Source organism: Knufia obscura (assembly GCF_036327395.1).
Source record: "Knufia obscura strain CCFEE 5817 isolate CBS 148926 chromosome Unknown scaffold_4, whole genome shotgun sequence".
Classification (NCBI taxonomy): Eukaryota; Fungi; Ascomycota; class Eurotiomycetes; order Chaetothyriales; family Trichomeriaceae; genus Knufia; species Knufia obscura.
In genome coordinates, this window is record NW_027042690.1 from 126,042 (window position 1) to 151,882 (window position 25,841).

At 51.5% G+C, this 25,841-nt stretch overlaps 9 protein-coding genes across 9 annotated transcripts; 2 read left to right on the forward strand and 7 right to left on the reverse strand.

Annotated features, from left to right (window-relative positions):
• Positions 1-812: 812 nt before the first annotated feature.
• RAD2 (DNA repair protein rad2) lies at positions 813-4,733 on the forward strand (the record flags this gene model as incomplete). Its single annotated transcript, XM_064872391.1, has 1 exon — positions 813-4,733. The coding sequence occupies one exon, from the start codon at positions 813-815 to the stop codon at positions 4,731-4,733; it is 3,921 nt and encodes a 1,306-aa protein (XP_064731049.1).
• A 1,022-nt stretch (positions 4,734-5,755) lies between these two features.
• Positions 5,756-6,925, forward strand: RBK1 (putative ribokinase; the record flags this gene model as incomplete). The annotated part of the gene is made up of 2 exons (XM_064872392.1): positions 5,756-6,600; positions 6,649-6,925. 2 exons carry the CDS (start codon positions 5,756-5,758, stop codon positions 6,923-6,925), a joined length of 1,122 nt encoding a protein of 373 aa, XP_064731050.1.
• A 69-nt stretch (positions 6,926-6,994) lies between these two features.
• On the reverse strand, positions 6,995-8,631 carry PMZ80_003966 (uncharacterized protein; the record flags this gene model as incomplete). Its single annotated transcript, XM_064872393.1, has 2 exons — positions 6,995-8,031; positions 8,076-8,631. 2 exons carry the CDS (start codon positions 8,629-8,631, stop codon positions 6,995-6,997), a joined length of 1,593 nt encoding a protein of 530 aa, XP_064731051.1.
• Positions 8,632-9,880: 1,249 nt separating this feature from the next.
• On the reverse strand, positions 9,881-12,826 carry PMZ80_003967 (uncharacterized protein; the record flags this gene model as incomplete). The annotated part of the gene is made up of 1 exon (XM_064872394.1): positions 9,881-12,826. One exon carries the CDS (start codon positions 12,824-12,826, stop codon positions 9,881-9,883), a length of 2,946 nt encoding a protein of 981 aa, XP_064731052.1.
• A 4,660-nt stretch (positions 12,827-17,486) lies between these two features.
• YIM1 (zinc ion binding) lies at positions 17,487-18,550 on the reverse strand (the record flags this gene model as incomplete). The annotated part of the gene is made up of 3 exons (XM_064872395.1): positions 17,487-17,549; positions 17,643-18,062; positions 18,170-18,550. 3 exons carry the CDS (start codon positions 18,548-18,550, stop codon positions 17,487-17,489), a joined length of 864 nt encoding a protein of 287 aa, XP_064731053.1.
• Positions 18,551-19,642: 1,092 nt separating this feature from the next.
• On the reverse strand, positions 19,643-20,482 carry PMZ80_003969 (uncharacterized protein; the record flags this gene model as incomplete). The annotated part of the gene is made up of 1 exon (XM_064872396.1): positions 19,643-20,482. The coding sequence occupies one exon, from the start codon at positions 20,480-20,482 to the stop codon at positions 19,643-19,645; it is 840 nt and encodes a 279-aa protein (XP_064731054.1).
• A 283-nt stretch (positions 20,483-20,765) lies between these two features.
• NIT2 (Carbon-nitrogen hydrolase) lies at positions 20,766-21,899 on the reverse strand (the record flags this gene model as incomplete). Its single annotated transcript, XM_064872397.1, has 3 exons — positions 20,766-21,533; positions 21,799-21,806; positions 21,896-21,899. The coding sequence occupies 3 exons, from the start codon at positions 21,897-21,899 to the stop codon at positions 20,766-20,768; spliced, it is 780 nt and encodes a 259-aa protein (XP_064731055.1).
• A 1,179-nt stretch (positions 21,900-23,078) lies between these two features.
• Positions 23,079-23,351, reverse strand: PMZ80_003971 (uncharacterized protein; the record flags this gene model as incomplete). Its single annotated transcript, XM_064872398.1, has 1 exon — positions 23,079-23,351. One exon carries the CDS (start codon positions 23,349-23,351, stop codon positions 23,079-23,081), a length of 273 nt encoding a protein of 90 aa, XP_064731056.1.
• A 1,082-nt stretch (positions 23,352-24,433) lies between these two features.
• PMZ80_003972 (uncharacterized protein) lies at positions 24,434-24,898 on the reverse strand (the record flags this gene model as incomplete). The annotated part of the gene is made up of 2 exons (XM_064872399.1): positions 24,434-24,518; positions 24,570-24,898. The coding sequence occupies 2 exons, from the start codon at positions 24,896-24,898 to the stop codon at positions 24,434-24,436; spliced, it is 414 nt and encodes a 137-aa protein (XP_064731057.1).
• Positions 24,899-25,841: the final 943 nt, after the last annotated feature.

Sequence of the window (25,841 nt, forward strand, 5' to 3'; positions counted from 1 at the left end):
CTCAATCGTGTGATACCTGTGCTTTTGCAGTCTGCCCTCGGGTCATTCACAGACACATCTACAGCTACGCATGACATGTTATTGCACTAACCAGTTTTCCCAGACAAATAGGCAGAGTGCGTTCTTGCAGAAACTAGCCTGCCGACATAGTTGAGCAGATTTCAGAGGACAAGACCGGCCGACTGCGGCTACGTGTGGGTCACCTCGGAGTTTGAAGAGAAGGATGTCGCTGGTGTGGCACCGTATTGTCAAGTGGTAAGAAGGCATTGGCAGAAGCTGAACGGCATAGATGAGGTCGCTTTGTGCTTATCACAGGCAGAGCATAACAGCTGGTTGTGGACATGTTGGTGGAGGGCGAACTGAAGTATATTTCTCCAAGACCGCGACTAAATGTTACGTTCCCGTATCACTTCTGTGCGCAGATAGTAGCTAGTCCCAAGAAACGTAACTTCCACGTATCGTCCAAATCTTCATCGCTTCAACAACAGTGTTAAGGCTGATTACAAAGCATTTGCAGAATAGCACGTGATAACGTGTCGCGGCCAGGGTGGTTACGTCATCGTATGCGTTTCGAGTGAAGGCTTCCAGCTGGCATAATGGTAGCGGCCGAGAGTGTCGACTTGCAGCAACGATATTCTTGACTAGTCACTGTCGCCTGTCGACTGTACATCGTCGCGAACCACTTGACTCCTGCTGACCAGTCAAACCCCGCCAAGCAAACAGTCAGCAATGAAACCCATCTCGCCCACCCACTCCCCATCCCAGTAACCACACCTACCACCCCCCAACCTCTACTCTAACCCGCCCCCAAAATGGGGGTAACCGGCCTCTGGACCGTCGTCGCCCCCACCGCCCGCCCAACCAAACTCGAAACCCTCCACCGCAAACGCCTCGCCGTCGACGCCTCAATCTGGATCTACCAATTCCTCAAAGCGGTCCGCGACAAAGAAGGGAACGCCCTCCGCAATTCTCACGTCATCGGCTTCTTCCGACGAATTTGTAAATTGTTGTACTTTGGTATTAAGCCTGTGTTTGTGTTTGATGGGGGTGCGCCTGTGTTGAAGAGGGAGACGATTAGACGGAGGGTAAATCGCAGGGAGGGAAGGCGGGATGATGCGGCGAGGACGGCGGGGAAGTTGCTTGCTGTGCAGGTTGCGCGGGCGGCGGAGGAGGAAAGTAAGAGGGCGATGGAGGAGAGAGAGCGGGAGCCCGAAGAGGAGATACCGGAGGATCAGGAGCTGGTGTACGTGGATGAGATCGGGATGAATCAGGCGCAGCGGCAGGCTGGTAGAGGCTTCAAGAAGAAGGATCAATACCATCTGCCGGAGTTGGATGTTAGCCTGGCGGAGATGGGTGCGCCGAATGACCCGCGTGTTATGTCGCAGGCGGAGCTGGAGGAGTATGCGAAGCAGTTCCATAGTGGGGAGGATATCAACTTGTATGATTTCAGCAAGATTGATTTCGAGAGTCCGTTTTTTCAGAGTCTGCCGGCGGGGGATAAGTATAATATTCTTAATGCGGCGAGGTTGAGGAGTCGGTTGAGGATGGGGTATAGTAAGGAGCAGCTGGATGATATGTTTCCGGATCGGATGGCGTTTTCGAGGTTTCAGATTGAGAGGGTTAAGGAACGGAATGAGTTGACGCAGAGGTTGATGCACGTTAGTAATAGTAATGAGGGGGATTGGGATATGGGTGGGAGGATTGCTGGCGAGAGGGGGAAGGAGTATGTGCTTGTTAAGAATGATGGGGTTGAGGGTGGGTGGGCGCTGGGTGTGGTTTCTAATAAACAGGGAAGCAAGAAGGATAATGCTATCGATCTGGACGCAGAGAACGGGTCCGAGGACGATAAAGCACGATCAGAAGATGAGGATGAATTCGAAGATGTGGCTATCGAAGGCGTGAACAGAATACCTCAGTCGTGGAAGCGGAAAAGAGGTGAGCTGAGGGAGGTGGACTACGATATCTCGTACGAAGAGGCAGCTGAGAGAATAGCGAAGAAAAGGAAGGCTGTTTATGATGCCAGGAAGAAGACAGCTGACCAGAAGCCGAAGCCAGTGCTTGCCACCAGGCCTGTTGCGGCGACGGGAACTCCAGACGAAACCATACTCCCATCCGCGAACGAGGACGCTATGTTCGTAGGTCAGGAAAACGAGGCAGGCTCAGATGAGGACGAAGTGTTCGAGGACGTGACCATGACTATACAAGCCGATGAAGACGACGATGAGCTGCAACGAGCGATCGCCATGTCTCTCGAGAAGCAGGAAGATGAGGGTGGCTTCATCATCGAAGAGAACGACCAGAACAAGCCACAGTTTGAGCCCGAAGATGATGACTTCGATCTGACAGCTGCTCTTGCAGAATCTCGGCAGTCCAAGTATAAGCCGACAACCAATGTACGGGATAGATCGCCACCACCAGCGAAGGAACCACAATTCGGCGGTCCACTTCCTTTCGAGTCTCTGAATCTGGGACAGTCTCTGCTCGGCAAGAAGAAGTCTAAGAAGGTCGAGGAAGACCTCTCGGGTGGCTTCGATCGTGACACAGGAAACGATGCTGCCAAGAAGCAAAAGCCTATGCCAGGATGGTTCAACACAAATCCTGATGTGAGACCAGGTAGACCGGGCGACATGGATCATGCATACGATTCAGACGATCACGTCACTTTCGGACGTGAAGACGTTGATAGAAGAGGCGTGCTTCACAGGCAGCCGACACGGGAGGTCATTGACCTCGAAGGTGATGAGGAGAAACAGTCGCAGGCAAAGATTGATACAGAACTATTTGGTGGTGATCAAGAAGATTTCGAAATGGTCGAGGACGAGGAGGACACTAAGAGGCGTGAAGAGGAAGACCGCAGGATTCTCGAGGCCGATCAAGTGGCAGAAACACGACGGAAAGCTCATGAAATGGAACGAGAAAAGAGGTACGAAATTGCTCGCCAGATTGCTGCTGCCAATGAAGAACCTAAGATGGACGAGGTCGCGGAAAATGTGCAAGCTGAGCCGCCACCACCGACCAAGCAGCCTGATTACACTCCTGAGGCACAAGAGACCACAAATGCTGAGGCGCCATCAGAGGTTTCCGATGAGGTTGATTGGAGCGAGTCGGATACTGAAAGGCCGGCAAAGCCATCAGCAGCAAATCTGGCGCCAGATGAAGAGCCTGCAGGTGGTCGCATGCCAGACGAGCAAGCAGTAGAGGGTGCTGATGAAGACGACGATGATATCTTCGAGGACGTCGAAGCTCCTTCGTCATCGCTACGACCTGCCGCACAAGAAGCACCACCCTTACTAACCAAACAACCCTCAACGATCGACCAAAGTATGTTCCTCGAGGACGACGACGAAGCACAAGAAGGCCAAATCGACCAAACAGCAACCATTGACCCCAACAACCAACAACAAGAATTCCTCGAGGACGACTCAGACGAAGAACTAATGCGCCAACTCGCCAACGAAGCAGAAGAACACCTCCGCTTCACCAACGAACTCAACAATTCCCGCCCCAAATCCCCAACCCAAGCCATGCGCGACTACGAAACCGAACTAAAACAGCTCCGCAACCAACAAAAGAAGGACCGCCGAGATGCAGACGAGGTAACACAAACCATGATCCAAGAGTGCCAGGCTCTGCTCCGCCTGTTCGGCCTCCCGTATATCACAGCCCCAATGGAGGCCGAGGCCCAATGTGCTGAGCTTGTCCATCTCGGTCTTGTGGATGGTATCGTCACGGATGACAGCGACATATTTCTATTCGGTGGGACGAGAATCTACAAGAATATGTTTAATGCCGCGAAGTTCGTGGAGTGTTATCTGGCCAGTGATCTCGAGAAGGAATATGCGCTTGATCGGCAGAAACTTATTCGCTTCGCGCATTTGTTGGGGAGTGATTATACCGAGGGTATACCCGGTATCGGTCCCGTTACAGCGCTGGAAATCATCTCTGATTTCGCTGATTTAAGTGAATTCAAGGAGTGGACGCTAAAAATCCAACTTGGGGTCCAAACCCCCAGTGTCATGGAGGGCCTCCTCCCCACTGCATTCCGTCGCAAATTCAAACGACAAGTCCAACGGAAACTATTCCTACCTACCACATTCCCAGATCTACGTGTTGACGAGGCGTATCTGCAGCCTGAGGTGGACAGTAACCCAGAGGAGTTCCAGTGGGGCGTCCCCGATCTGGATAAGCTGAGGAGTTTCCTGATGGCCACGATTGGATGGACGTCCGATCGGACTGATGAGGTGCTTGTGCCTGTTATTCGTGATATGAATAAGAGGGAGGTTGAGGGTGTGCAGAGCAATATTACGAGGTTCTTTAGTGGAGGTGTTGGTGTTGGTGCTGTGAGTGGGAGGGGTATTGGTGGGAGCAGTGGGGCCAGTGCGGGTAATGGTGGTGTCGAGGGTGCTGCGCCGAGAAATCGGACGGGCAAGGAGAGTAGTCGGTTGAAGAACGCGTATACGAGGTTGAGGGGTGAGGCGGAGAAGAAGAAGAGGGCTGCGTTGGATGAGGGTGATGATGGCGAGGTGGAAGGGGCTGATGAGGGTGGTGATCGTGATGGTGTGACTACGAAGGATAACGATGCAGATCATGATGACGGCAACGAAGCAGATGACAACGATGAGGGCTTCGCAGCCACGAAGAAGCGAGGTGCGAAGAAGACGAAGAAGCAAGGACCAGCGGCTACCTCGAAGGGCAAGAAGAGACGCAAGCAGAATATGACGGATAACTACTGAGGTTAGAGGGTCTTCTGCAATACACTATATACGTACTTCATATTACTTGGTCAAGATGATAGAGGGTGTAGCAAATATTGAGCACTGAACCAAGACTCAACAAGTCAATTGACACAGATTAGCCTGTGCGTTGGTAGTGATGGTGTGCATGAGCTTCGAAGCCCCTAATTGTGGACGAAGCAGTTTTATTCGCATCCTTCTCTGTAGCTTGCCAAGATTTGTAGCAGCACAAGGATGTGGAAGTTATCCCAACAGCTTCCGACAGCAAAGTCGACTATGGTCTCCTTGTGTCAATCATATTGGCTAACCAACCTCACCATGCTTTCTGTGCTCAAGCTGCAACAGTGGGTGTCTGGGGTGGGTGGAGGCGAGTAAGCTTGATACGGAGGACCAGAGAGGCAGAGATGCTGCCAAGCCTCGGGTTCCTAACCGGTCAGAGTTGTTGTCGAGGACTTCTTCCACTCCTACCTCCTTTTATTATAAAATTTGAACGTCCAAGACAAGCGGAAGCGCTGTTTTGATTCTCTGAGCCCTCACGGAATGCAGCGGCCATGTATTTTGCGATGCGCGACCATGATGAGCTTTCTGTAAGTGATACGGCAGCGTGCACGACTGACTTGACTTGTGGCTTAAAGTTGCTGCAATTGTGGTTGGCCAGTTTCGTCCAGAGCAGCATTGCTTCTGCTGGCCACTGATATGCGGCCGCTCGCTCGCCACATGATGTACCATGACATGTTCGCATGGCCGTCGCTTACCAGCGCATCTCGTGCATGTGATCACACTGATGTGCCTGGAGTACCTGCCACATGTCCGAGCCGGCATGACAGCCCGTCCCATCCTCGGCATAGTACAACCTCAGCCTGATCTGATTAGGATCTTGTTCACAACCGTGAGTAGGTTGACTTGGACCAGACTAGTCCAGCGCATGCAGGAGCACAGAACGACGAACAGGTTCCTTGTTACTGACTAGTGTTTGATTGTTTGATTGATTGATAGATCGATTGGTTGATTGGTCGTTCGCCATGCCTCGGAAGGTACTAGCCGTCATTGGCGCCTTGAGCAATGACACTATATGCATCACACGCGAAGGTCTTGCAGGCGGATCGATGATAAAGTCACAGAAAAGCGTCAAAGAGCTCGGCGGGCGCGCGGCTACCATTGCGGTCGCCGCGTATCGGAGTTGTCACCAGAAGCCAAAGGATGGGACTGCCGCGAGAGAAGACAACGAGGATACTAACGCTCCGGAGATCAGGGCGATCGGGGCTGTAGCGGACGAAGTGCGGAAGAAGGAATTCGTCACGTGGCTCACCGACAACGGAGTCAACGCGGACGGCGTCCGGATCAAGGAGGGCAGTTCCCAAGACCAAGACGAGGAGATCTCAATCTACAGTGCAAAAGAAGGCACGAACATGCCGCTAGGTCAACAGGGAGTCTCGCAGAACTGGACACCGGAGGATTTCGACGACATCGAGAAAGTTGGCGGCGGTTCCAAACCAGACCTGGTCGTAGTGACGACGGAGTTGCCGAGACCCGTGGTTCAGCGCATAATTGATACAGCTTCCAGCGCTCGTGTCGATGTTGTAGTCTATAGCGCGCCTGCTGTCTTGCTGGGCATGAGGCACTTTGAGAAGACAACTCATTTGATTTGTAGTGTTGGTGATGCAGCGGAAATGCTCAGCTACTCGCGTGATGAAGTGGACCAGTACAAGTGGCCTGAAATGCGGGACGACTTTTACGAGAGTAAGAAGGTGAAGAATGTGGTGCTCAAGGCTGGGCACTTCGGCTCTCTTTACCGAAATGAGGATAAGGAAGGTATAGCATTTGGATACATGAAGAAGAAAGACGTCATAGACACGTATGGAGCCAAGTAAGTATACTCTCCTCAATGTGCGACCTTGCTAATCCTGGACGATAGCTCTTCATTCGTCGGCACGTATGCCATGACCCTGTTGGAAAGTGAAGACCTGAATAGCTGGGACGTTGAGGCTGCGTGTGGCCGTGCCAACAAAGCCTCCGCCCTGACAGCCGGTACAATAGGCTATAAGGACGCCATGCCCTGGCGAGACCAGATTGATGAATTCGACTCAGATCAGGTGTATCATGACCTGAGCGACCTCGAGGAGAAGCCGGAAACTGGGTCGCTGTCCTGGAATCACAGACGAGATCGAAGTAATGCCTCCGGAGGATCATGATATCCAGCTGATTCTCAATTTGCATTCCGTGATTCAATATTCAGATTTGTATACGCCGAGAGAATTGCATTAGAAGCATGTCGCACAAAACAATGCTTCTTCCGCCCTCAACTGATGCTTGACTCGTCTGGCCTCAGACCTCTGAGACGAATCCTCGGTGAGCATATTAAGAGTCTGCTCCACAATCAGTTGCCCAACCGGGTCCTTGGAGCTAATCCCGTCAAGTTCTCGTGTGAGCCACCGCCTCACCTTCAAGAGATTTGACCTATAAGCGTACCCGAACTCCTGACTGGGATTGAATCTAAACTTTCGGTACTCTGGAAGTGTTCTCTTTTGGCGCACGGTTATCATTTCGGAGAAAACACAGCCGAGGGCAAACACATCCGCAGGACGACCCCAAGCTCTCGGCTCAGGTGCCCAGTATACCGGTGTCCCTTGCTCGGGAAAATCCGACACTGTACTCGCTTCGAGCTCTGAGAAGTCTTTCGCTGTGCCAAAATCAGTCAGATAGATCTTCCGGTCTTTGATGAGGATGTTGCTGGGCTTGATGTCTTCATGCTTGACCATCTCAGTGTGTGCGTAGCTAAGGGCCGAAACCAAGCACCCGAACCATGGATCTAGCAAGCGCATCTCTTTTCGAGGAAAACCCGCCTTTACGCATTTCTCATCTAGGAAGGTGCGCAGGTCGCAATCCGCCACAGGCAACATGATCATGCTCCAATACTGTTCGCCCTTAAAGTACAAGTTTATGCTCGCGATATGGTTATGTCGGAGTTTGGACATGATTTCGACCTCATTCTCGACACGCGATCTGATGGTGTCGGGGTCGGATCCGACTATGTTGATAGGAATAGACTTTCTGGCGTATACGCTGCCTGTGGTTGTTTCTCGAACTTCGTCAACGGCGCCGTAGGCTCCTTTGCCGAGGGGTCGGAGCTTTTCAAAACGTGTATCGGTGTCTTCTGAACCACCAACGTCGCCGTGCAGTACCATACTCTTCTGTTCTTGCAGTGCTTCGCCGAAGCGGGTTCTCCAGTCAACTTCCGCCTTCTGATAGAGTTCTGTAGCCATGTTTATGTGCTCGTAGACAGGGTGAAAATCAATACCTGACAGTGTCAACGGTGCTCCACTGACCGGCGGTATAGCGTACCATCATCCCTAGTGTTGAGCTGATTGATCAATGCTATGTAGCACCTGATATACATCTCGAAAATCTGCAGCAGCGGTTCCTGGATCCTAACATTTCGTGGAAATTGCGAAAGATCTGAGCTGAACAGAGGCAACTTCTCGTTGATGTCCGGGTAGACGTTTTGAAATTCGGGAAAGAGAAACTTCCTTTCAAACGCGACCTGTCCTGTATTAATGGCGGCAACCAAACACACGGCACTGTGGCTCACTTTGACCGCTGTAAAGGCGGTAGTCCAGAAGACATCGTTCAGAGTGTTGGGTGATTTCAACCCTACAGCCTTATCTACCACCTCCACGAAGAAGAGTATCTGAACGTGGTAACGTGCAAAGAATGCATAGTTCTTGTCCGCTGGATTCTGATGCAGTTCCTCGGACAGTTCTTCAAAAGCCTGGCGGAATTCGTCTTCGTCCGAGATTATGTTGTCTGTAGGATATGCCTTCTCTAATTCTGCATGCAGCTCGGCCAGTAGTGTGCTCCAATTGGCTCGTGCTTCGTTCGATCCTAGTGAGTTCGACATGGACCGCTGTGGAGGGAGAGGCTCCCGAACAGCAAGGGGAAAGTGTCGCATTGCTGTCTCTATTCACAGCTGTGAGCACGAAGCATTTCACGGAACATCTTCAGCGCCTTCTCGGCCAGCGCAGATCGCGCAGGCTAAGGCAAGGTCGTTGGCTGCAGAAGGCAACAATACCAGCACGAGTACGGTTAGAGTGGGGTTCTGGTTCGTGACTGTCTGGCTGCATCGAGAGGGGTTCGCCTGCATGTGTTGTCCGCCTAAGCGAGTCATGCCTTCTGCATATCAGAGGTACTCTAGAGTGTGCTTCATGCTCGTCAACTCGACAGTGATGTGCATGAAGCAGGAAGGACGCGAACGTGTTTCGCGAGATTGAAGTACAGATATCGATGCCTCCACCATGACGCGAGGTAGAAGGAGCGGTGACCCGCTGTAACTTAGGCAGGTATGATGCCTAAGGTACCGTACCTTCCACCCGCGAGGCGGTTGACAAAATAATTGGCCCACTCTCAACCACGAGTGACGAATCTAGGTAAGCAACCACAAGATAGCATTACTACCATTATAACCCTTCGATAGAGATAAGACTAGTACAGTGTATACAACAGAGGCAGGAGATAATTTTGCGCCGAAGATCATCACAGTAAGGTGTGTTGTATAGCTGCAAGTAAGTCGTAGTCAAAGAGGTTCATTCCATGTCGTGTCCGGATCGGGCCAATTGTTGTGTCAACCGCCTGCCGCTTCAAGCGACTGAGTTGAGCTTTAGGTGAAGATACTCGTTTGATCGGAATCATTCATTTGATTATTACTGCACGCATGTACTTTCTACTGCTGTCATGAATAAGCTATGTTCTGTGCCATGGACAAAATATCCCAATGCAACTTCAAGAACGAACAGCCTGAAACAATACTCCTTCAAGAATATCGAAAACACCGAAGACCAACTTTTTCTCGTGTAGTAGAAAGGTCATCAGTAGGCCGTTACCAAACCCCCTCTTTTTGTTCTGCGTCCAAGGGATGAACGCGAATTCCAATGCCAATCCACCTCGCGGTCCCAAGAAACTTCCCAGGATCTTATGTTCTATTGCGCCGCTTTTGAACCCAAAACTGAGAATGCCATCCAATATGCAAACATAAGAAGATTCGTAACGGGAAGAAGTGCCTCTCCGCACAGCAGCACCGGTGCTCTCCGGACCGTGAACTCTGTGATTGCGTATGTTATACATTGGTCTCGTCGCTTGTTCTGTTGTGTGATTTAGAACACCGTAGCCAGAGTCATTGGTGAGCTGAACGGGCTAGATTGCTGCCTCGAGCCTCCATTCTCAAGATAGCTGTTAGCGCTTCTGCTCTTCGGTAGATTAGGTTTTCGGAACGGTGGGCAAGGAGAAGCATCATGAGCCTCTGGCACCCTGAATAACTCGTTCAGTGGATGCTCCGTCTTCTTGCTCGGTGGTGTTTTCAGCGGGCTTATTTTCACCCCTTCGGCTCTGCGCACTTCTTCTTTGAGTGCCCGGGTAATCACGCCAGAGCGGACCACCAGGTCTTTCAGATCTTGCGTGTCGAAAGGCAGTTTTTTCTGGTGATGAATCTCTATCTCTCGTGGCGACGAGTCAAGTCCACCTCGATTCTGGTGTATTGCTTGAAGGAAATGTCGAGCCTGCGCAAGGCTCTCCCCTCTGGCTCTACCATGTATAGGAGGTGTTGTCATTGCAGAGACAGAGCGTCTGCCGGTCGTTGTCGGACGCCGTCTTTTAGCCGCCTGGCCTGGGTTTGGCGTTGTAGTCGGGGTGACTGCGGGCAACTCGGCGAACGGATCTGACGACGGTGGAGATGTCGCAATAAAGGGCTCTTCTTCGTCGTTAATAGTGGCCAGATTGATAATGTTTTCAGCATCGTCCCACAAAGTGCTCGCATTTCCATTCAATATCTGCAGAGCCATTGCCTGTGTTCTTAATCGTTTGAGCTCCTCGACCAATGCCATAAACTCCTGTACTTGACCGAACTGCAAATGCACGCTCGGTTGCCGATCAATAATTGCTTGAGGTATTCTGACGCTGCGGACCGAGTCTTTGAAGTTGTTATTGTTCTCGTTGACTACTGGTAATGCGACCTCAACCTCCTCAGCATCATCAAATTCGAAGTCATCACTCCATTCTTCGCTGACCGGCTTGTGCCCGAGCTTCCAGGTCGGGAATTTCGTAGTGGTCGGCAAGTCTTCAGCAGGGCCGTCACGATTGACCGGCACACTTTGGCTTCGGAAATGCAGTTGTGGGGCGCCTTTCCTACCCGCCGACCGACTACGTCCACCTTTATCCTGCTTCCCATGCACAGTATTCGGTCGAGAAAAATTAGTGACTTGCTGATGCTCAGACCAATCGAATATCGACGGCACCTGAGCGTTGCCGTTCGCCATATCGTCCGGTAGCTCTACATCTGGTTCGACTTCCTGAAAACGTGCGATGAGATGGTGAGCCGCGACACCAGGTGAGGACATGAATTGCCGTGACTGGAAAATGTTGTGTTTCTCGCCAACAAAAGAATCCTCGCCTGCGGACCAGTCTAGATCCTCATCTTGATCCAGTCTCATATCCTCCAGCATTTGTCCGACTTGATCATAATCCTGCGCATGCTTCGATACTGGTAGTAAAGGGGGAGAAGAATTCAGCTCCACATTTGACAGCTTAGGAGGGACTGGTGTTACACTGAGGTCGTCAGTGTGTATCGATGCGGATCTTGGAGGTGTTGCCATCGAGATGTCGTCACGCGTATTGACTGTAGAGTTCTGCTTGGTATTTGTCATCGCTATGCCTATGCCGTGCATATCTGCGTTCTCTCTTGGAAATGGAGAATCATGCATTTCCTCGTCATCAGGCGTATCTTTTTGGTTTAGGCCTCGCCAGAGTTGTGGTTCTGCTCCCATCTCATCTGATGTTCTTGCGGCAAAAATCGTTTCGAGCTTTGAATCGCGTTGTCCAAAATGGCTGTTGTTTGTAGCTCTTGTAGCAATCGAGTCGTACGCAGTGTCACTCCTGAAGTCGAGAGACTCTGCGTCGGAAAAGACTCGGCCGTCGGCATCTGAGCCAGTAGTCGGCGGATCTGAGGCCGAGAGAGAATGTCGTGGTCGAAAGGAATCTCTGCGATCGTAATAGGATAAAGGAGGGCTCGACGTGAATTGAGGCGTCCCGGGTGGCATTTGAATGTGGAATGCATTGTCATTCAGACTTGGGGATTGTTGCTCGTGGTTCTTCATGGGCGATATAGTACCTCTCGCCGCGGCCGTGCTCAGCTGAACCGAGGGATCAGTAAAATTCCTTCTCCGGGTGACTCGGCGTAAGGAACTCAGAGAACGTCGAGAGCGACGCGCACTCCCTGCATTACCGTTGGTGGGCCCAGAGTGAAGCTCGGGTCGTTCATCTATATCTGTTGGGGGCCTGATATCGTCCAGATCTGAACCGAGGATCATAATAGGATTGTGCATCGAAGGTAAAGACACGATTCTGATTTGGCCAGCATCAGAAGCGGATTCAGACCGACGTCGTTTGCGTGGAAAGCCAGTCTCGAAGAAAGGCCGCCATGATCGTTTGTCGTGGTCTATCGATGGAGGAGTTTGGATGGTACTCGAGATGCTGCTTGCTGCTTCATTAGTATAACTTGATATAGGGCGTGACAGTATCTCTCTGAAGGTCTGGGATCTTTGATGACTCGTGGCAGGGCGCCGCAGGATTTGACCTCTGGCCTCCTCCTGCGACACACCTCTCTGCGAAACAGATCTCTTGACAAGCTTGTTGGGCACGGAACCCACGCTCGTGGCTGGCCTTGTGGTGAGTAGAGGAGGCAGGGCATCATCCTCCCTCTCTGGTAGCTTGATGGATGCAGCAGGGCTGGTGTTGTGGGATGAGAAAGAGGACAGGCGCTTCAGCCAACCAGAACTTGTGCTTGACTCTCTCTTTTCTGTGGTACTTCTGCTTACTGCTGTTCGTGGACGCAACACCGACCGGCGTGAGTTGGAAGTCGAACTTTCTCTCGAAGACGGGACCTGGTTGGTAGACTCGTCCCTCCCAAACATGAAGAGCCTAGGAGCCGACCATTGGCGTTGGGGCTGCGACGGTTGGACAGGGAGGCCAGTTGGTCCGGTAGGAATGACCGGCGTGGTAGGCTGCGACACGCTGCGGCGGGATATCGAAGGTGCCGCTGAGGGCATCGGCCAACTTGTACTCGAAGCACCAGGCCATTTTCGCTTGCCAGGGCGTAGTATATGTGACTCGAATTGGTCAGTGCCAAAGGCCAGGCCTGCTGCTGCTGCCCCGACTGTTCCTAAAGCGCAAAGCTGGATTTCATGTCAGTATGGCCCTTGTTTCGTACTTTGAATTGACCGAGGTAGATGTTATGTACCGTGGCTATGTGCTCTTTCTGATCCATCATAAATGCCGTGCAGATACAGCCTGGGCTGTACCAATTCTCTGTTCATTAACCTCGTTCATTTCGTAGCAGACATTTGCGCTGGGTGAATGAGTCGTCAAATTTTCACAAGTCGTAAGGAGCAGAGGACGCCGTGTTGCAGAAGTGGCAGCCAGAGGAGTGATTTCGATTTCGTGTGAGTCGTAAACAGCCGAAGTGAAGGTATGTGTTGGTCGTAAGGAGTGTCAATCAAAATGCATACTCCCCACCCAGGCTAAACACAGAAGGGCAAATTAACAGAACAGCAACCATACACAAGCAACGAGAGGTGTAGAGGGCAGAGAGGGCGGTGGTGGTATAGTACAATTGAAAGTTATGGTTGAATTTACAAGTCAGTTAGTAGAGTAGTGGAGGAGAGACAGGGCCTTTGGCACCGCTCGCCCGCTGAAACGCAGCTACAGACCAATTTGGATACTGTCTACAACACTGCACACCGAGCACAATAAGGACGCTATTATTTCACACCTCATTGTCGCTATACGAGAACAATGGCAGCACTTGTCCTGACCGACATAGTCGCTTGACTGTCGTTGCTGCTGCCTGCCGGTCTACAAATCAAATACATCCGGAACAGTACTTATGGCCATGGTCACGTTGAAAAGAGCATCGTGAAACCTCTCTCAGGCTGCACAAACTCTACAGCCTCTGTAGCACGGCAGTGGGCCAGTTGCTGGCGATGCTGAAGACAGGGCATAGCTGTGCGGCACACGGCACTGACTTTCTGCGAGATACCTCTTCTGGGTTCACAGACTGGCAGCTTGTATTTCCGTCCATTGCGAAACCTTCAGACTCAGGCCCATTCAAAGACATGGATCTTTATGCGCCTAGCCAGACGAACACGCAAACAATAAACCAACATCCAAGGCAGGTCGCATGTCTGGCATAAGCGATTGATTGAGCTAACATGGATCTCGAGTCTTAGGCGAGAGCCTGATCGTGTTGCTGCTAACCTGACTGGTCAGAGGCCCGCGAGATTGTCGGCGAACACGACCGCAGGATCTCGGAGAGCACATCAGGGCTGAGCGGAAGAAGCAAATGTAGAAATCGCAGGGAGAGACATGGTCTGCTGTTTCTCGGAAGCAGGAGCCACTTTTACCAGGGTATGCTGGAGCACGCCGATTGTGGCTGTCTGTGCAAAAGTAGATCCTAGTTTACAGACGAAGTTGCGCAAGATCTTCTGCCGCCATGCTGAAAATGAATGTTACAGTACCGACAAGCGCAGCTAAACCAGCATCTTGCCTTTCATATATTAGCGAGCTCTGCCTTCGTCATTGAAGCAAACATGACCTGACTGACATCAACGGGCTAAATTTGCTTTCTGTTTACATTCGCTTGAATTGATCGTCCTCGATGGATGCACGCTGTACGTAAGATTGTGCCAATCATAATCTGCACCCTGCTGGGGCACGCCATAACGCTATTGACAGCAACTCTAGCTTGCCCCACCTTGCCTGAGGCCGTAACGGTCGATGAGCTGCCCGGCCGCAACTTGGCGATGTTTGTTCTGCAGATGCAGCAGGGACTCCTCTCGGTAACTGACTTTGAACTGTGGCTGCAAGAAGCGTTCTCTCCGCTGGCTGAGCAGCACAGCGAGGTTGTATGGAGTGAGATCGATGCGTGCCACCAGGCACCAGGCACGTCACACGTGTATGGTCTCACTCTGTAACACAGCTTCATTTACACCAGTAGACAAAACATCTTTATCCTAATACTGACTTGATCTTAGGCAAACCATATCGTCTTGTCAGTACCGAGCAGTATCTCGTCAAGCAGCTGCCAGATCGATACGAAGCACAAGTGCCCCTCGTGGCACCTGCTTCCCACTGCATCATTCCTTCGGTGCCCTGGCCGCACTATTGGCTCTTGACAAGCGCTGCAGCGGGGATGTCGTTTTATCGAGAAGCTGTCCCTCTTGTGCCTGCGGCTATCCGTAAAGCTTAACAAGGGTCTTGGCTAGAACGATTGGCCGTTGACCAAAACGGAAGCTGTCTCAGTTCGAAAGCCAGCTCCGCCTGGCACGTTCAGAAAAGTAGTCGCTCTTGCTGCGAACTGACGTTCGGTCCCTTTCAAAAAAATCCATCTGAAAAGAGGACGACAGAATTTTCAGGATCTGTCTCTACAGCTATACATAAGAGATGTTTCGGAAGGCACGAATCTGAAACGTGTCGATGACCTCGGCAAAGCAGTAAGGTAAAGATAGGTCAGTGATCGATACACATACGCGAACTGCCCATCCTCGTTCCTGCAAAGCTTGGAACGTTGCTGATGACTCTAGCCACGAACCTGCTTCACTATGGACACCAGAACAGTTAAAAACGCCCCAAGACTCCATCAGCCATGTTTTCGAGGCTTAAAAGTGCGCGATTAGCTGCTGCGAAAGCATCAAGACGTGCTCATTTGTCAGCCTGAGGGGAAGACAAGGGATTGTACGTCAGAGTGGGCTTTTTAGCTTCAACGTCGCGTCAACATCTGGACGCGTCTAGCATCCTTGCTCCGTTGTCTTTCTCGCAAATCAAGGCCTGAGCATAAACACAGCACTCCATCTGCAAAACATGCCACTCTAGCGCGTTGTGAGTGCATGCTTGTCGAAGCTCATATGCCGCTTTCCCGTCCCTCTACCGGGATGACTCTAGAAACATTCTTGTCCGCAGGCATGGCGTAGCCTATTTGCATGAGCGGTGAGAAAGCAAGTTGACCACTCAGTCAGAAGGTCAATGAAACCGTTTCAGAGGACTACAAGCAATATAGCACTGCTGTTTGATATATCAACGCAAAACGAATCCGTCCGCCATATTACAACGCAGTCCGACCGTCAAAGCACGTGCTGGAGAACCAGTTCTTCAGGCAAGCTGTCGATTCAGTGACAGTCCTTGCCTAGCGGCACGACCTCCCATGCCATATGCTCGTCGTGATCGAATCCAAGCTGCCGGACATAGAGCTCCATTCTGGTAGGAGCTACGCTGATCCTGCACGTTTGCAAACAGCCAAGCGGATGGACTCCGGATGCATGCCTTGAGTTTCGGTCAACCACACGCCGCAAGCTGCTGGCATGTTCATCAAATCGTACCGAGAGGTTCAGATGTGACTGTGCTACTAAGTGATCCACTGAGTTCGAGATATCTCCCCACCGAAAGTCCGCTAGGTTCATACCCGGAAGCCAATGAAGTTACATCTGATTGACGCCAAGATATGGTGATTAGGATTTGGGTCTCAAGCAAGGTCGGCCTTGCACGAAGAGTTGAGCTTCGGAACGTAGCGATACAATGTTCCGACGCCTGTTGATTGACTGATAATGGTCCGCAGTCCAAGCTCCTCAAGACGCATTGCGTTGGGGACCCTCGGAAGCACTACATTGACTTACTTTCAGGCTACCAGAAGAGCTCCATGACTTGCCAGCTACTATCGAGACCTTGTCGGGAGTTGTCGAAATGCAATATGCTGGACTTCGAGGACACTAGCGAGACCACCAAGAAACGATAGTCGTGGCGTCGACAGCGATGTACATACTCCATGCGAGCGCTCGTTCGCCTTGTATGGGCTGAAAGCATTCAAGAAAAAGGCTGGATTGTCTGGCACATATTGAATCAGTTGCAGCACGCTGATGGCAACATCCAACAGTATCCATCTTGCCACAGGAAACACAGGTACTCAACCTCTCAATTCTGGCACTAGCTTCATCCACACGGTGAGTGCTTCAGCCTACTGTTGTTCAGCATTAATATGCCGTGGATGACTCGCCGTCTCTAAAAGCGACGCTGTGCACCATTTCGGCACGTCACATCGGCGTTTACCATCCCTCCTTCTTGCTATATCCGCTGTTACGAGACTTTGTTTTTCTACAAGGCAAGCAAGTTTTGAGTATTGAAAATGGCATTTCAGTCTCAGCTGTGTCTACATTGCTCGACTGCACGGCGACAGTGAACAGCCTCTTCGTGCGCGGATGGTGCTCAGCACAGCTACTGGCTTCCTGTCTAAAGGGCCCCCTGTGCTACTTCTCCTCAAAGGCAGTACTCGAAATTTACACTCTACTATTCTGGAGTATATCAAGAATCGCCTTGGCAGTCTGAAGAGATTCAGACGACTCAAAATGTCCATTGCCTTAGTTCGTGCTAAGGTAGACTCTGACCTTTATGCAAGTATACTAAGTCTCTAAGCTTACTAGTCATTTTGATAAGAGGACTACTCGCGCAGAATACTCTGAAGAACACTCTCACTCTAGAGTAAAAAGCCAACAACGAATGGGAGTATACTCCTTCTCCAGGATCAGTTGAATTCACAAGTCGGTAACGATGCTTCGCAGCACTCACCGATCCGGCTTCCACATCATAAGAGATCCAGCGCCATAATTCACTTTCACGAGCTCTGCTGCAACCGCTACAGCCTTTACGAGTTGAGGTGGTCCCTCACTCCCGCACACTCACCACTACCTTGCCCCGAACTTTGCCTGTCGCGAGGTACTCGAATGCCTAGAAAGTAGGTATATGTCAGCATACTGATGCAGTGAAAGCCGCCACATTTGCAACGCCATCGAGCTCCAAACTCAACTCAACTCAACTCACCTTCACCCCATCATCCATCCTCCAAACACTATCAACACTCCCCCTCACCTTCCCCTCCGCAACCAACTGCCTCGTAAGCTCCATATCCCTCCCATTCGGGAACCCAGAATGAAAGAAGCACTTCCTCGGTACACTACCCAGCACGACCGGCCAGACCATGTTGAATCCCCAACCAGCCAAGTGGCCCAAGAATCCAGCCAAGAAGACGAGGAAGCCAAAGAGCCCAGCGGGGACATCGGCGTGTGTGGCGGACATGGCGCCGGCGAAGGCGAAGGTGCCATTTTGATGGAGGTATGCTGGACTCTTGGGGTAGAGGTGGCGGTCTGTGCCGGTTATGTCCATTATGAAGTCGAAGGGGGTGGACGAGTAGTGCTTTGTGAGGTGTGCGTGGAGGTTCGGTGTAGTGGTGTAGTCGATTGTCTGCGAATGCGAAAGCGAATTGTTAGCGGTTGGGTCTCATCATGGTGATGATTATGGTGATATTGTTGACACTTGTCTAGAGGACAACGGAACGGAGCTCCACTCACCTCGTCAGCGCCCAAGGCTTTGACGGCATCGTTGTGTTTCGGCGAGCACGTCGTAACAACCACGCCCTCCTCCCCCACAATCACCCTCGCAAGCTGCAGCATGAACAACCCGGTCGCTGTACTCCCGCCGGTGATCAACACGCGTTTCCCCAACCCCTTGTTTACCATCCTCGGCCCTGAGCCATCCCCATCTCCATCATTAGCAACCTCAATCAGCCCCGCCTTCTCCGCGTACGCGAAACAAGTCACGCCGGGCGGCCCCAACGTACTCGCCTCCTCCATACTCACACCCCTCGGCACGGTCGCAACCCAATCCCGCCGGACAACGATGTACTCCGCCAACGCCCCGTTCGTCTTCGGATAAGACATCGGATCCGTCATGCCAAAGACGTCTACGCCCGTATCCGCGTCCAAGTCATGGATATCTGAGCCCCGGGCCACGACGGTGCCAGAGAAACAAAATCCGGGGAGCCAGGGCGTGTTGTTGAAGGGCCAGGGGGGGGTGCGGAAACGCAGAGATAAAGTGGTGTTCTGGCGCGAGGAGGGAGACGTGGGAGATCTTGATGAGGACTTCATGGGGGTGGAGATCTGTTGGTTGGGGCTGGGGGAGGTCATGGCGGAGCTTGAGGACGTGGGAGGGGGGGCCGCGGGTTGTGTATGTCCAGGCTTTCATTGTGGTGTGTTTGTCGGGTGTTGCGGATGATGATGATGGCCGAGGCAAATTGAGCTTCGTTCGAGCTGTGAAGGACCAGTGTATTCACAGGGACGCCTTGTTGCTTGTATCAGTTTTAAGCGAGTAGGCAGAAGCATTTTGGGTGGATGGTTCGGTCCGTAGTTCGTCCGGTGTAGCATTGTGCCGCGAAGAGCAGTCTAGCGATCGCGAGTTGGTTCTCACGCCATGGATGCATAAGTAGGATTCCCTAGATGTTCGACGAGCGATGGTTTGAAATAATAAGTGAATACGACGAAGGCCTGAGAAATTGAGATGCCCGGCGGTTCAAATCTGCCAACGACACATGATTGCATTGTGAAAGACTGATGCTTTGAGGTGGCATGAACATACAGACAGAGGTTGTGGTACATAGCAAAAATCCTTGGTCTAGGCTAGGACCCAGGATATGCTCCTGGTCGTTGCCCGGGAGCTATAAATACTGATACCGTCTGACCATGTCGCACATCGAGGAGGATAACTAGCCAGAAGACAATTACCGGTTATCCTCGTCCTTCTTCCTGTAACCGATTCCACAACTGGATGCCGAACGTGCACTCAAAGCAGCATTTGCACAGATTGACAGTATCCGGATGACCTTGACAGTGCTCAATGACATGCTGAAGACAACCCACCATGACTACGCCACCACTACCAAGGGCAGATACTATATCCCATCCCTGTACATAAGATCAGCCGACGGCATGTACCAGCATAGCCAGAACGTTAACCCAACACCGTCCCACCTCACAACCTTCACACTCCTACAAATTCCGCCAAAAGTCCCTCCTCGCTGCCACAAAGCCCTCCCAATCAAATGCATAGGTTGCCGTCCCCATCAAATTCAACGCCGTTACCAAATTCATAAGCCGCCTCCCACTGGCCTCGTTCACATGACCATACATTTCCGCCCTCGCAATATCAAACCTGCGTATGGCCTCAGCATACCAAGCTGGCATATTGACCACCTCATCACCACCGAGTATATACTCTGTTACCCCTCCACAGATTGTATCGCTGATACCAGTGAAGGACACCGACTCACAGCGAAATGTCGTGAAGAAATGCGCTAGGTTCTCAGAGTTCGCGCGTGCAGTGGGGAGACAAATTGTCAATTGTGATGCATTGAACATACGACGTATCTTCGGCAGAAGGGCGCAGCAGGTCTCGTACAGGGCAGGCGAGATAACAAGGTGTTTTCGCTTGATCGGGGATGACTCCACGCGGTGGATAGCCAGAAGTTCGTCCATGTTCAGCGTGGCGTTCTCGGTCAATGTGTGGTCGAGAAATGTTGCGGCGGTGGGACCGACGTGGACGGTGAGCACGATCTTCTCAGTTATGAGGGTTGTGCCTTCCGCGTAGAGCTGTTGACAGGTGCGGAGGATGGTCGTGTCAATGACGGTAGGGCTTGCGGTCTGATGTGGACAGGTCGGGAGGCATGAGCTGGTTGGTGTGGTCGTGTCCTGGGCTGCAGATGGATGTATGGATGATGGCTCATTTGCTAAAAGAAGATAGCCTAGTATTTGGATGCGAATCTCGGCGGGCAATTGTAGTAGAGGACAAGTTGGCTGACTGGCTATGATGCGTGTTGAGATATCGAGCATAGTGTTTGCAATTAGTATGTGCAGTCGAATGATAGAGGTGCCACTCGGTATTGTTGTAGACTGAGTGTCGCTCCTTCTCAATTATCGCTCCTCTTGCTATCAGCACAAACGCTACACCAACAGGCAGTCACGACCAACATCTGTACCAGAGCAATCAATTGCACATATCCATCGGAAAGGCAAGTCCAAGCACATAAGCCAGAACAGAAAAATAATGTTGATCAGCATCGCCTAGCTTCTGATTAAGGAGTAGCCTGTCTGCAGCACTGTAGCCGAAACTCGTTCATATCTCAGGATACACGTCCGTCCGCCTCTGCAAAGGAATTCCATTCCTCGCATCCTCAACAACTTTCTCATCAAGTTCGAATACCAACAATTCTGGCTCCCTTGCCCCGACTTTCTCATCATCAGAATTTTTCACTTTGCTTAGCCTCCCCACGATCAATCCCTTAGGATCAACAACCATACTGTCCCCATAACTCGTCCTTTTTTCATTATGCCGTCCGCACTGCGCCGCGGCGACAATATAGCACTGACTCTCTATGGCACGCGCACGCAGCAATGTCTCCCAGTGGCCCATTTGACCTGTGGGAACAGTAAATGCGGAAGGGTAGACGATGATATTAGCGCCCAAACGCCGCAACCGGATCGCTGGCTCGGGAAAGCGCAGGTCGAAGCAAATCTGGCTCCCGACTTGTCCGATCGGACTGTCGAAGGGTGGAACGATGGTATCGCCAGCAATGGTGTTGTTCGATTCTTTCATTACCGGGCCGTCAACTTTGCTCAGGTCCAGGTCGAAGAGATGAAGCTTTTTGTAACGAGTTTGTTCTAAGACGTCGCCTGAGTTTGAGATCCAGAGGAGGGTGTTGAGGATCTTGGACGAGGGTGGAGATGTGGGCTCGTGCAGGCCGACATTGATGTAGAGGTTGTGGGATTTGGCCAGTTTCTGAAGGCCAACGACAAACGGCGAGTCGTCGATTGTCTTCGCAAGGCTGACAGATTCGGATGGGGAGCCCCCGATGTAGTCTGATGCTTCGGGAAGGAAGAGGGCCTAGCTGGATAGTGAGCATGGGGAGCTCTACAGTACCATCACATGTCTGTCTCCTAACGTGGACGCCTCATGCAGGTACGTGTTAGTGGTAGGATCGCATTCTTGCGTTGCTGGTCTTGAAGCATGCAGAAAAACGGGCTGAAGACATGAAGCACAGAAGTAGGTAGCGTCCACTCAGCGGCATGAGAGTATGCCCAAGGAGTGCAAGGCCGATAAAGAGCATAGCATAATCGGACAGTTGCTCTTGAAACAGACAACGACGTACCTTCGCGCCTGCCTCAGCAGCTCGTTTGACCAATGTCTGACATTGAGCCAAATTGTGGCTCATCGAAGACGTAGAACATATCTGCCCTACAGCCTACACATCATTCGTCAGACAGCGGTCCCGAGCCGGGATTCGAGGCAGGAGCGGAAACGTACAGCAAGCACCATTCTTTTCATGAATAAGATAGTTTAGGTTGGCACGGATATGCAGTGGCAAGGATAGCAATGGAGGTACGCCTTTTTGTGGTAAGCAGCTACGGTGGGCTGGAAAGCATATTATGCATATATTTGAGGTCCACATTCCTAGTTCGCGTTCAATGATGCGTTCACCTCGACGCCACGCGATGAATAAAGGGGTCTTGATCGCTGTATCGGTGCGAGTACTCGTAAAACTGCCACACGCAGGAAGTCCTTGTATCTGGCCCTGCGCGTGAAAAGTCGCTGAAACCATCGTGGCAAGCAGTGTACCGCCACAGTCGCGTGCAATTGAGTGCATCTCTTTCCGCGGCTGTCGATAGATCGCCAACCTTCATATCCAAGCACGGCACTGTCAAAGACTTTTGCAAGAAGTTCTGACGAGGTTCAAATTCATGCTTCACTGATGACCCTGAAGTGCAGATGCTATTTGAACGAAGTTTGCAGGTCGGCGGGCGCACAGGCTTCTTTTCGTTACCTTGAAAGAACAGCGCAGGTAAGAATCTTCTGATAGCACTTTTATGTGCACACCCGTCCTTCATGTGCCCTCCGTCCGACTATCTTAACGATTCATCTTGTGCCTCATCGCCCTCAGAACAACGCTGGCGGTCGCTCGTCCACAACCGATAGGCCTCCGTCGGGCTCGACTAATTCGTTCCTCCCAAACGATTTCGAACATCATGTCATCCCATTTCCGACAGACACAGGCAGCTGCGTACCATACAGCTATGTTTTCCTCCTCACGTGATGTTCGATAGGCTTCAAGCAGAATTTGTACCAATATTTCGTCTGGAAGGCTGTAAACCGTTGCCATGGTTGTGAGTTCTGTTGCAGCGCTCTTGGCCTTATTGATTAATGCCTAGCTCGTTAATTTGCGAAGATCTGGTAAGTGTGCGTTATCGTACCAGTAGAATACTCTGTCTCAGTCTGCGTACCGAATACAGCGATGGAATGTTTCTTCTTGTGAATGCAAGTACGCGCAATGATCGTTTGGAGAAGGTAGATGAAATAGCCTGCAGTAACCTGAGCGAGACGAGACTCGACACCTTGATCAGCAGATCACTTCACTATCAGCTCACTTGTGTTTCAGCTGCCGTTCTTCGAGTTCCTCCTCAGGTCAACCACAGCATCCCATCTCATGCGCATAAGCTCTTCATCTCTGTCAAAGTAACAACCGACGTCGTTGTACCTCTTAGACAAACCTTGCCACCAAAGCTCGAAGAGAATGCCAGACCAGCGTCGTGATACAGTTGCGGTCGAGGTCATTGGTATCCATCGCTTGTCGTCTTCCTCTCTGCTGTGGAGCTTTTCGAATATCATGAGGAGGATTTCATCTGGTAGATCGTTGATGGTTGGCATCAGGGTTCGCTTGGCTTGGTGATGTGAGTAAGTAAGTGTGCTGATTTGCTTATTCGGTGCTTAAACTTGCTCTGGAGGAAGGAACGTAAGACGATCGCTGGGGCTCTGCAGGAACGTGACAGCCTGAGGGGTGTCGCCGTATCGAATATGGTTCCTGCCTAAAATGCTGTGATGACAGTAAGGTAGTGCTGTAGTGAACTAAAAATAGGTGGACATATACTTCACTCGAATGCACTTCACTTTGTCTTCACGATTTTGAGTTAGGGCTGGGTCATTTTGACTGCGGCGGTGCAGACTTAGCATTGGCCGTCCCGAGGTGCGATGTATGCCCTGCAAACTAACGACTCTCAACAGCCTGTTCTCAACTCTGCCGACAGAACATATTCCATTATACCATGATTCTCGACGGCCTAGCACGCTCTCGTTCAGTTTTTCGGCACCACGCTTCGTACGCTGCTCCTTTCTTTGGGCAAAGCGAGCAAATTCTTTGTTCTGCCTGCCAGTAGATCTCGAAGCAGTTCTCGAACCATCGTTGACAAACTGCCGCGGACACTGCTACTCGAGTGGTGGCAAAGAATGTGTTGCCGTCATCGTAGACATGCTGAAAGATATGCTGTAGGATCTCGTTCGGTAAATCATTGATATGTGCCATTGCAAGGCTATTATTTTTGGTAATTTGATTTCGTGAACGCTTGTCTGCTGCGAGGTTAGCGACGCCACGAACGTATAAGATCAACATACCGTTGAGCCAACTTTCGATGTATGGCACCTCAGCGCATACCTGAGATGGTTGTTGTCGTGGTAAGCTTGTATGATCTAGTGTGGTTGAGGGTTGTTTTCTTGAACGTGAGAAGTGGAAGTGCTCAGATGATGAAGACGCAAGTGACAACATAGCCCGCGATATAAAATTCTGTAACAACACCTGCAACGCCTCAGAACACTCGGATGTGAGAGTGTCAATGTACCATGACTCGATTTTCCTTCCAGCTGCTGCGCATGTACACCTCGGGAGCTATGGACCCAGACAGCCTCTCCAGTCTTGTCTATCGTGCTCTTCTGCCCAGCTATGCCCAGTGTATGATCTATCCCGCCGGGGTATCCGGATCCTCCAACAGACCTTCCTTCTCCAGTCTTCGTCTTGCCTCCTCGAGAGCCCATGTTTGTATCCTACTTCGTGTTAGCGTACCCCTTCAATATGGTACTTCGACTGTCACATACGAGGTATCCTCCTTCATGGTATAAGCAATAACCGCCACAACATAACCCGCACACATGACATAGAAGGGTATCTCCCAACCTTCTCTTTCATACTTCTCGCCAGGCCTCAGACCCCAAAGCCAGCCACCCGGGGGATCATAGTGTGACTCGTGGCCGTGACCATGTTCTGCGTGGTCGGAGCTGTGGTCGCCAGTCTTAGCCGCGGCTGTGGAGGCGAGGATCTGTGGTGTGGTTGAGAATGATCTGGCCGCCGTGGTAGGTCGGCTTATGATCTGTGTTCGGAATGCTGGTCGTGTTAGCCGCGTGGCGGCTTGTCTGAGAGGGTTCATGGTTGTGGTTGCGGAGGAGAGGAGAGATGCGCGGTGAGTCGAGGGGACGGAGACTCTGGGGACTCAAGGCGCAGTCTGCTGGTGGAGGCGGATCTACTGTTTGACGTCTCTCGAGAGCCGCCTCGAGACCAACTGTAAGAGTTGCTAGGGTGTGCGGTCGTGAAAGGAGCGGAGTGTTGAGTCGGTGAGCTCCTCTTTGTCACTGATGTATGAGGTATTGCTGAGGTGAAGTTCTTTGCCAAGGCCGCTGCAATGGAGCACTTGCCCGAGCTCGTCTGCAGCCCGCAATTTCGCCGGTCGACCGTAGCCGATTGGGTTTGCTACGTTTGCACTGCACTACGGTACGTTGAACAGACATATTACGAAGCAGCTCTTTTCGATCGACGTAATTTTCAGCGTGTGAGAGCGTGCTACACTGCGGCAAACCACCCCCTGACAGAGTAAGTGTAGGTGCAGGAACAGGATCTCTTCCTACGGACTAGGCAGCAGCAGCAGCCGGGTACCTGCTTTTCACATCAGTCGTTGGAGATCCCTAACAATGACTTCTGGACAGCAGTAAACGTGTGGCAGGTCCTGAATGTTGCAAGAGGATGGCGAGGAAGACAGAACGAATTTGAAAACTTCCGCAAGCGTATTGCTGCGAGAAGCTGGGAGTTGAGCTCGAAGTCCGTGGAATTGTGATTTTCTTGCGGGTGACAGAGCCACTATGAGTTTCTGCCAGATGCCCAGTTCGATATCAACCGGGTTCTATGCCATGCTTGCAGCAGGTCGCATCGTCCGCGAAAATCTGCTGTAGATGCTAATACTTTAGTAGCATTCGTGGTATGCGATCTTTCCAGCGTGACACTGCACCTGCGACAGCCATAACTGCCTCATCACTTATCGTCTCATGCTGATAGAATCGTGACTGCGTTCGCGCAAATCCATCCATCGCTCCATAGAT